Here is an 11271-nt window from a genome sequence, read left to right on the forward strand (position 1 = left end):
TGTCAGAATCCTGGATCCAGGTTTCAGTGAGGGCAAATAGATTTAGAGAGTTGTTCAGAAAGTAGTTGTGCAGGAAGGGAAGCTTGTTACATACAGACTGTGGATTCCACAGGGCACAATTAAAAGAAGATGAGGGAGTGCAAGTAATATTAATAAGGTTAGAATGGTTTTGATGTGAGGTAGGGTAGCGGTTGATGTTATGGGATGGCGGACCAGGGTTGGGGGAGATGTTTCCCGAAATCAGTATGTGTAGAAAGATTACAAGCAAGAAATTTTTGGAATTGTAAGAAGTTTTTTTGTGCAGTGTGTTTGGGCAAGATGGGCTGCGGTTTTTCAGGAAGGTGAGAAGTGCATGGGAGCAGGAAGGAGGGAGGAGCTGATGTGTATGAGTCGTGATGGAAGGGGGATGGTGCGGTGAATGTGAATTGCAAGGGAACACAGGAGGGTAGGAATAAAGCACATGGATAGAAGGGAGAGCAGAGTGTGGGTTACCTGACTCCTGCCCTGACTAACTGCCATGGAATAACTGCCCTACAACTTGATGCTTGTCTAATGCAATTTGTAAAGCGCTGCGGAATATGTTGGCGCTATATAAATAAAATTATTATTATAATGCGATGCTTAGCTGAATGCGTGTGACCCCACACATACGTGCACCCCTAAGAATGAATCTAAATTTATAGGCCCCAGTGCAGGGACAGGACAGCGGGATTATGGGACCTGGTTAGTTATAAATTAGGGACAGTTGCTCAACACATCCTGGTGTGGATAGATGATCAAAGATGCAGTCCTGATTACATCTCTATACTAAACACTAGGGTTGAGCAACTTTTACTTTTTTAGGGTCGAGTCGGGTTTCGCGAAACCCGACTATCTCAAAAGTCGAGTCGAGTGAAATCGGCCGATTATCGCGAAAAGTCAGGGATCGACCGAAACACAAAACCCAATGCAAGTCAATGGGGAAGCATAGTCGGCAGTGAGTGGAGGCCAGGAAAACACCTACAGTGCCCATTTTAATGGCAAAAACATCCATTCTTGTTACTGAAGCTTGTCAATCTTAATTTACCTTATAATAGTTAGGCATTGGAAATTGGGGGTCATTTGGGTAAAGTTGTGGGGGGGTAGGGCTGGTTCAAGTATTTAGTGGGCCCAGGAAACGTGGACCACATCACGGCAGTGGAGCAGGGAGAGGTAAGTATTTCAACTTTGCAAGTGCTGTGATCCTGAGCAAGCAGGGGGGGCCCACTCGTTCGCATTGGCACTGGGACAGGGCCCCTCAAAGTACGGCGGTGTGTTTGCACGGCGGGGGCGCCTCCCACTGGCAGCGACACTTTTGCGTACTATGATGGGCCCTGTGCCAGTGACGTCGCCGAGTATTCCCCCACCTGATGAAGGAACCTGCACTTTACTCTTTGTCCCCGTGTAAGGTGGTATACTATGCGGGAAGGGGAACCTGACTTTCAGCAGGGTTACATTCTGGCTGTGTAGCATGCAAGGGGAATGTAGCGGTTTGGGTCAGTGTACCAGCAGACTCATCTACCACTGGCTGGGCAATGGGCAGGATGAGGAGGAAACACAGATATAGGCCCAAATAATAAAGTGGGCTAAATGCAGTTCAAAATTGGTAACAGGACTAACCAGGCGGCATTGCTTTGTTCAGTGGAGGACAACTGTAATGACACAGTGAGTAGGCCCAAATCAGTAAGTAGGCTAAATGCAGTTCAAAATTGGTAACATTAGTAAACAGGCGGCACTGCTTTGTTCAGTGGAGAACAGCAAGGAGCGGCAGACACCGTTAGTAGGGCCAACAAAACTAGTAGCAGCAATGCATTTGTTCCATTTAACAACTATTTAACGAGAGCCTGAAGATCGAAGCTCAGAAAAGGCAACCTGGAGAACACCTTGGAGCGCCAGACACTGTTAGTAGGCCCCAACCAAACTAGTAGCAGCAATGCATTTGTTCCATTTAACAACTATTTAACGAGAGCCTGAAGATCGAAGCTCAGGAAAGGCAACCTGGAGAACACCTTGGAGTGGCAGACACTGTTAGTAGGCCCCAATCAAACTAGTAGCCCCACTGCAGTTGTTCCATTTAACGAGAGCCTGAAGATCGAAGCTCAGGAAAGGCAACCTGGAGAACACCTTGGAGCGGCAGACACTGTTAGTAGGCCTCAACCAAACTAGTAGCCCCACTGCAGTTGTTCCATTTAACAACTATTTAACGAGAGCCTGAAGATCGAAAGCTCAGGAAAGGCAACCTGGAGAACACCTTGGAGCGGCAGACACTGTTAGTAGGCCCCAACCAAACTAGTAGCAGCAATGCATTTGTTCCATTTAACAACTATTAGGTACAGGGATGGGCTCCTCTGCTGACTTTCAGACATTGTAATTTGGCGCAAAGTATTTACTGGTGTAAATGTAGGACAGGGCCCCTGAATATTTTAACTAGCATCATACATGTCAACAAATTGGTATTGTCAGTGCCAGGCATTGAAGGATTTCAGCGCATAGACTAAACAGTGGTGGAGCTGTGAGAGATAATTTTGCAAGTGGTAGAGCACTGTTTGAGCTGGGGGGGGACACACTCTCTCGTGGCCGGCGGTACAGGCCCAGGGCCCCTCATGTTACAACAGTGTGTGTGACGTTGGGTGCGCGCCACCACTGCCAGAGACACTTCATTGTACTGTGAGGGACCCAGTGGCAGTGCCGTCGACCAAAAGTGGGCACACCCACCTCTTCAGACAAACGGCACTCTCACGGGTGCTTGCGCCAAGTGGCGAGACCACGGCCCCGTGGGGAGAGTTAGCCCATTTAGGGAGGTGTAAACATGTCATATGCTGGACATACAGCAGCTGCAAATTAAGAGATTGGAACAGTCAGTAAGACCAGTCCAACAGCAAGACCTTTTTACAGGAAAGCTAGGTGTCAGCCGGGAAAGGTGGGGCAAAACAATTAGAAATCCATGAGTGGTTCATTTTAATGAAGGTTAGATCATCAACATTTTGGGTACCCAGACGAGTCCTTTTTTCGGTCAGTCTTGAACCAGCAGCACTGAATACTCTTTCTGATAGCACACTAGCTGCTGGGCAAGCAAGCTCCTGCAATGCATATTCGGCCAATTCAGGCCAGGTGTCTATTTTGGATGCCCAGTAATCAAATGGGAATGATGGTTGAGGGAGAACATCGATAAGGGATAAAAAATAGTAACCATACTGGACAAATGTTGTCTCCTGTCACTTTGAATTGATGCTGCAGTACCTGTCCTGTCTGCGGTCATTGCGAAATCACTCCACAACCTGGTCAGAAAACCCCTCTGTCCAACGCCACTTCTGATTTGTGCACCTCTAACACCTCTACCCTGTTGCCCCCTGTAGCTTGTGTGAGAACCATCACCGGCGCTGTGTGCTGGGAATGCCTGAATGCCTGAATCTACAAGAGTTGCTTGTTTGGTTGCCAATATTTGTTCAAGGTTCTCATGTGGCATGATATTTTGCAATTTGCCTTTATAGCGAGGATCAAGGAGGCAGGCCAACCAGTAATCGTCATCGGTCATCATTTTTATAATGCGTGGGTCCCTTTTGAGGATACGCAAGACATAATCCGCCATGTGGGCCAATGTTCCAGTTGTCAAATCAGTGCATGTGCTGGGTTGAGAGGCAGTTTCTGGCAAATCAACGTCACTTGTCTCCCTTAAAAACCCTGAACCCGGCCTTGCAACGCCACCAGTTTCTATTGCCCCCTGAGAAGCTTCCTCATCCAAAAAATACTCATCCCCATCATCCTCCTCCTCTTCGCCCGCCACCTCGTCCTGTAGACTTCCCTGACCAGATAAAGGCTGACTGTCATCAAGGCTTCTCTCGTCCTCGGCTACAGACGCCTGATCCTTTATGTGCGTCAAACTTTGCATCAGCAGACGCATTAGGGGGATGCTCATGCTAATTATGGCGTTGTCTGCACTAACCAGCCGTGTGCATTCCTCAAAACACTGAAGGACTTGACACAGGTCTTGTAGCTACGACCACTGCACACCTGACAACTCCATGTCTGCCATCCAACTGCCTACCCGTGTATGTGTATCCTCCCACAAAAACATAACAGCACGCCTCTGTTCGCACAGTCTCTGAAGCATGTGCAGTGTGGAGTTCCACCTTGTTGCAACGTCGATGATTAGGCAATGCTGGGGAAGGATCAAAGACCGCTGATGGTTCTGCATACGGCTGGAGTGTACGGGCGAACGGCGGATGTGCAAGCAAAGTCTGCGCACTTTGAGGAGCAGGTCGGGTAACCCCGGATAACTTTTCAGGAAGCACTGCACCACCAGGTTTAAGGTGTGAGCCAGGCAGGGAATGTGTTTCAGTTGTGAAAGAGCTATGGTAGCCATAAAATTCCTTCCATTATCACTCACTACCTTGCCTGCCTCAAGATGTACAGTGACCAGCCATGACTGAGTTTCTTGCTGCAAGAACTCGGACAGAACTTCTGCGGTATGTCTGTTGTCGCCCAAACACTTCATTGCCAATACAGCCTGCTGACGCTTGCCACTAGCTGTTCCATAATGGGACACCTCGTGTGCACCAGTGGCAGCTGCGGATGGAGTGGTCGTGCGACTGCGGTCTGTGGACGAGCTCTCGCTTCTGCTGGAGGACGAGGAGGAGGAGGAGGAGGGGGGGAGAACGCCTACAGCCAACTGTTTCCTAGACCGTGGGCTAGGCAGAACTGTCCCAATATTGCTGTCCCCTGTGGACCCTGCATCCACCACATTAACCCAGTGTGCCGTGATGACACGTAATGACCCTAGCCATGCCTACTGGTCCATGCATCTGTTGTCAGGTGCACCTTTCTACTCACAGATTGCCTGAGTGCATGGACAATGCGGTCTTTTACATGCTGGTGGAGGGCTGGGATGGCTTTTCTCGAAAAGAAGTGCCGACTGGGTAGCTCGTAGCGTGGTACAGCGTAGTCCATCAGGGCTTTGAAACCTTCACTTTCAACTAACCGGTAAGGCATCTTCTCTAACGAGATTAGTCTAGCAATGTGGGCATTCAAACCCTGTGTACGCGGATGCGTGGATGAGTACTTCCTTTTCCTAACAAGAGTCTCATGTAGGGTGAGCTGGACTGGAGAGCTGCATATGGTGGAACTAGTGGGAGTGCCGGTGGACATGGCAGACAGAGTGGGTTGGTGATGATATTCTTGCTGTTGCCCTACATACAGTGTTTCCTACCACGAACCTGGTAATTCCCTGACTGCTTTGGCTTGCGACGAAACCTCCACATTTACTGCAGGTGGTGTGGTAAATGGTGGGCTTACAGTGAGGGAAGGGATGTAGCGTTGCTGACTAGCTTCATTGTGAGAGGGTGCTACAACGTTAACGGACGTTAGGTAGTTAGTCTAGGCTTGCAAGTGCATGGTGGTTAAATGTCTACGCATGCAACTTGTATTTAGATTTTTAACATTCTGACCTCTGCTGAAGGTCCTTGAGCATTTTATCCAGATGACTTTGCACTGATCATTTGGATCTTGTTTAAAAAAATGCCAGGCTGCACTCTTCCTACTATCGGATACCTTTTCAGGCATTGCACACTGAGCTACTTTAACTGGATAGCCACGCTGTCCTACAACTGGTTTTGGTTTTGCCACACGTTTTTGGCCAGATACGGGCCTGCCAGATGGAACCTGTTGCGATGTTGATGCCTGCTGCGGCTCCTCCTCCTCCGCTTCAGAGCTACTGCCGCCTGCACCCTGTTCCCCCAATGGCTGCCAATCTGGGTCAACAACTCGGTCATCTATGACCTCCTCTTCTATGTCCTGTGCACCTTCCTCTGTGTCACCGTGTAAGCCGGTGCTATAGCATTCGTGACGGGGCTCCATAGTCTCATCAGGGTCAGATTCTGGATCAGTACACTGCGAGGGCAATGTTCTGATCTGAGTCAAAGGAACAGCATAATAATCTGCCTGTGCATCTGTGCACTCCATGTCCGATTCATCTTGTAATGGGCATGGCCTGTTAATTTCCCTTTCTAACCCAGGAACGGTATGTGTAAAGAGCTCCATGGAGTAACCCTTTGTGTCGCCTGACGCATCCTTCTCTGTTGTTCTGGGTGAAGAAGACAAGGAAGCGACTTGTCCCTGACCGTGAACATCCACTGACGACGCGCTGCTTTTACATTTTGCACTTTCCGAAGAGTAGGCGAAAGAGCTAGAGGCTGAGTCAGCAAGGAAAGCCAAAACTTGTTCCTGCTGCTCCGGCTTTAAAAGCGGTTTTCCGACTCCCAGAAAAGGGAGCGTTCGAGGCCTTGTTAAGCCAGACGATGACGCTGGCTCAACAACTCGAGACTTAGGTGCTATATTGCTTTTCCAACGACCACCTGATGCTCCACCACCACTGCCATCATTACCAGCTGGCAATGACCACCCACGGCCTCTTCCACCAGACTTCCTCATTCTTAGAAAAATGTAAACAAACAAATGGTATTTGGTACTGCAAAAGCAATTACAAGGTGAACTCAAACTTGTGGTGAATTTAAATCTCCCTTTATAGGTGGGTGAGACTGCAGGGAAAATCAGGCCCACTGTTTAACAGTACACAGCTTAAGTGGCAGACAGATATGCCACTAACAGGACTGACGCAGATGCACACACTGCCAATAAAAATCTCCCCCTTTTTATTTTTTCTGGGAGAATAGTGAATAAATCAGGCCCACTGTAATACAGTGTATTTTCTGTGACAGAAAATGACAGACAGATGCCACAGACAGGACTGGCACAGATGCAGATTTGCCAATCTTAATCTCCCACTTTTTTATTTTTTCTGGGATAATAGTGAATAAATCAGGCCCACTGTAATACAGTGTATTTTCTGTGGCAGAAAATGAGTGACATACCACAGACAGGAATGGCACAGATGCAGATTTGCCAATCTTAACCCCTTCATGACCCAGCCTATTTTGACCTTCATGACCTGGCCGTTTTTTGCAATTCTGACCAGTGTCCCTTTATGAGGTAATAACTCGGGAACGCTTCAACAGATCCTAACGGTTCTGAGACTGTTTTTTCATGACATATTGGGCTTCATGTTAGTGGTAAATTTAGGTCAATAATTTTTGCATTTATTTGTGAAAAAAATGGAAATTTGGCTAAAATTTTAGCAACTTTCAAATTTTGAATTTTTATTCTGTTAAACCAGAGAGTTATGTGACACAAAATAGTTAATAAATAACATTTCCCACATGTCTACTTTACATCAGCACAATTTTGGAAACAAAATTTTTTTTTGCTAGGAAGTCATAAGGGTTAAAATTTGACCACGATTTCTCATTTTTTTTTACAAAACCATTTTTTTTTTAGGGACCACCTCACATTTGAAGTCAGTTTGAGGGGTCTGTATGGCTGAAAATACCCAAAAGTGACACCATTCTGAAAACTGCACCCCTCAAGGTACTCAAAACCACATTCAAGAAGTTTATTAACCCTTCAGGTACTTCACAGCAGCAGAAGCAACATGGAAGGAAAAAATGAACATTTAACTTCTTAGTCACAAAAATGATGTTTTAGCAACAATTTTTTTTATTTTCCCAATGGTAAAAGGAGAAACTGGACCCCAAAAGTTATTGTACAATTTGTCCTGAGCACGCCGATACCTCATATGTGGGGGGGAACCACTGTCTGGGCGCACGACAGGGCTCTGAAGGGAAGGAGCGCCATTTGACTTTTTCAATGAAAAATTGGCTCCAATCTTTAGCGGACACCATGTCGCGTTTGGAGAGCCCCTGTGTGCCTAAACATTGGAGCTTCCCCACAAGTGACCCCATTTTTGAAACTATACCCCCCAAGGACCTTATCGAGATGCATAGTGAGCACTTTGAACCCCCAGGTGCTTCACAAATTGATCCGTAACAATGAAAAAGTACTTTTTTTTCACAAAAAATTTATTTTAGCCTCAATTTGTTCATTTCCACATGGGCAACAGGATAAAATGGTTCCTAAAATTTATTGGCCAATTTCTCCTGAGTACACTAATACCTCACATGTGGGGGTAAACCACTGTTTGGGCACGCGGCAGGGCTCGGAAGGGAAGGAGTGCCATTTGACTTTTTGAATGAAAAATTAGCTCCTATCGTTAGCGGACACCATGTCGCGTTTGGAGAGGCCCTGTGTGCCTAAACATTGGAGCTCCCCCACATGTGACCCCATTTTGGAAACTAGACCTCCCATGGAACTAATCTAGATGTGCGGTGACCACTTTAAACCCCCAATTGCTTCATAGAAGTTTATAACGCAAAGCCGTGAAAATAAAAAATAATTTTTCTTTCCTCAAAAATTATTTTTTGGCCTGCAATTTTTTATTTTCATAAGGGGAACAAAAGAAATTAGACCCAAAAGTTGTTGCCCAGTTTGTCCTGAGTACACGGATACCCCATATGTGGGGGTAAACCACTGTTTGGGCACACGTCGGGGCTCGGAAGTGAAGTAGTGACTTTTGAAATGCAGACAAGTTTATAACGCAGAGCCGTGAAAATAAAAAATAATTTTTCTTTCCTCAAAAATTATATTTTAGCAAGCAATTTTTTATTTTCACAAGGGTAACAAAAGAAATTAGACCCCAATAGTTGTTGCCCAGTTTGTCCTGAGTACACTGATACCCCATATGTGGGGGTAAACCACTGTTTGGGCGCACGTCGGGGTTCGGAAGGGAGGGAGCACCATTTGACTTTTTGAACGCAAGATTGGCTGGAATCAATGGTGGCGCCATGTTGCGTTTGGAGACCCCTGATGTGCCTAAACAGTGGAAACCCCTCAATTCTAACTTCAACACTAACCCCAACACACCCGTAACCCTAATCCCAACTGTAGCCATAACCCTAATCACAACCCTAACCCCAACACACCCCTAACCACAACCTCAACACACCCGTAACCCTAATCCCAACCCTAACCCCAACCCTAACCCGAACCACAACTTTAACCCCAACACACCCCTAACCCTATCCATAACACTAACCACAAGCCTAATCTTAACCCTATTTCCAACTCTAGCCCTAATTCCAACCCTAAATCTAATTCCAACCCTAACCCTAAGGCTATGTGCCCACGTTGCGAATTCGTGTGAGATTTTTCCGCATGATTTTTGAAAAATGAGCAGGTAAAAGGCACTGCGTTTTACCTGCGGATTTACAGCGGATTTCCAGTGTTTTTTGTGCGGAATTCACCTGCGGATTCCTATTGAGGAACAGGTGTAAAACGCTGCGGAATACGCACAAAATTGGCATGCTGCGGAAAATACAACGCAGCGTTTCCGCACGGTATTTTCCGCACCATGGGCACAGCGGATTTGGTTTTCCCTAGGTTTACATGGTACTGTAAACCTGATGGAAAACTGCTACGAACTCGCAGCGGCCAATCTGCTGCGGATCCGCGGCCAATCCACTGCGGATCCGCAGCTAAATCCGCACCATGTGCAAATACCCTAAACCTTGCATGTGTCTTGCATGTAAAGGTCAGACGGCCAGAGCTCACTGCGCCTGACCCAGCCAGTACTAAACAGCGCAGGCGCCGGATTTTATGGGATAACAGCGCAGAGGGGGCGGCGCCCGGCGCCCCAGAAGATATGAGTGACAGCAGTGTGGCGTTTCCAGCAGGGGGGGTTAAGACCTGCCTCCCTGTCTAAAGAAAGGTATTTTGGCAAAATTATAAAACGCTTTATTTTGGCAATAACGGCACCAAAAACTAAAAGAGCCACCTTGTTAGAATGCAGCATTACTGCTGCACAAGGTGGCTCTTTTAGTTTATAACGGCTGGAGGGGGTGACAGTGTCCCTTTAAACATATTGTATTTAACTATATATAATGTTGTGTTTGCTTGTCATTAACTGTGGTAGTCCTCTCAGGCTCCGTAATACAACTGATACGTGGGAGAGGTGCCACCCTTTTGTATCTGTGGGTTTCCTGTTCCTGAGGTTGCATATCCCCTCTCTCGTGGTGCTGTCATGGGCCTCCGAAAAATGCTGCTACCGGTAAGTAGCTTGATGCTTTTCCTGAAGCATTTTCCGATGCAAAACATTTATAACCTTCCTACAGGATAAATGATAATATGATTGCTAGAAGGGGTCTCACTTCAAGGATCCCCAATAATCTCAAGAATGAGAGTCCAAAAATCAACAGTGTGAATGTCAGCCAGGGCAGCTGAGAAATAGATTTCAGTGATAATGATGCAGTAGTTAACCTTGAAGTGAAGAGAACAAAAAAATTTCTGCATAGACCCGCCACTGCCAGTGGATATGAGATGTCCAGAGAAAGGATGGAAAGTTTTATTGAAGCGATGCCTTTTGGAGTTGATCCAACTCTTCATCATGTACATTTAAACAGGATGACGTCTCTGCCCTTTATCAATAAATTTTATATAAATACTTATTTCTAAATGTATCAGAGCTGACATCGTGTTTAAAACAACCTGATGAAGGAGTTAGATGAACTCCGAAACGTGTTGTTTCAATAATATTTATTTTTTTAAACCAGTCTCTGGACACGTTACAGCCACTGACAGTGCAAGGTCTGTGCCACAAGCTTCTCTTCTTCACTTAGAGGTATAAGCTCCGACACTAACGAGCCTTGGAACTAGTGGTCAGAGCTGCAGCCATTCACTGTGGTTCCAGTGTTGTGCCACACAGCCTAATTAGGTGAGCAGTGCGCGATCATTCACGCCACGCATGCACGCCGAGCCACGCACGGACACGCACGGGTGCATACCCTTACTTTTCATTAGATGACGCTGAAGTGACACAAGTGGGAAAATGTACATTTGCAGAATGATGGAATCACATGACACGAATAGATACAGGGGACGGTGTGGGCATCATATCTACTGAGGGCCAAAGGAAAAGGCGGTGTAAGCCTCACTAGGTGACACCCTTACATCATGCCACCCGCCCCAGACTGAGGACCACTCAGCCAGCGCACCAGCCCCCATAATACCACACACATCTGCCAGTGCAATGTATGTACATGGCAACACTGCTAGCAAGCCTGGGGCATTACCTGTGCATACTGGCACCCTGACCCTGTAAGTACCGAGCACAGGCCCAGCTACAAGCATAAGAGCCCAAACTGCATCTTCTGCCACCCACTGACGGCAGCAGCCCTCCCTACACATCACCGACTGGCAATATACCGTAACCAGGGAGCCCCGGACTCACCGGAAACAGCAGCTATCGGTTCTCTTGTGATTCCCTGTCCCACGCTGTACACATAGATCCAGACGTGAGCAATCGAGCGG

At 47.0% G+C, this 11271-nt stretch overlaps 1 protein-coding gene across 2 annotated transcripts in view; it reads right to left on the reverse strand.

Moving 5' to 3' along the window:
* RSRC1 (arginine and serine rich coiled-coil 1) overlaps positions 1-11271 on the reverse strand; it is a 452089-nt gene extending 440818 nt beyond the window's left edge. Inside the window, exon 1 of one of the 2 annotated variants that reach the window (XM_069727439.1) lies at positions 11192-11271. Coding sequence is in view for 1 of the 2 variants with exons in the window: in XM_069727438.1 (XP_069583539.1) it covers positions 11034-11041 (8 nt within the window). In the remaining variant the exon portion in view is untranslated. Of the gene's footprint in view, positions 1-11033 lie in introns of both variants that reach the window. The other variant, XM_069727438.1, reaches the window with a different exon arrangement.

This window comes from Ranitomeya imitator, chromosome 5 (genome assembly GCF_032444005.1).
Source record: "Ranitomeya imitator isolate aRanImi1 chromosome 5, aRanImi1.pri, whole genome shotgun sequence".
Lineage (NCBI taxonomy): Eukaryota > Metazoa > Chordata > Amphibia > Anura > Dendrobatidae > Ranitomeya > Ranitomeya imitator.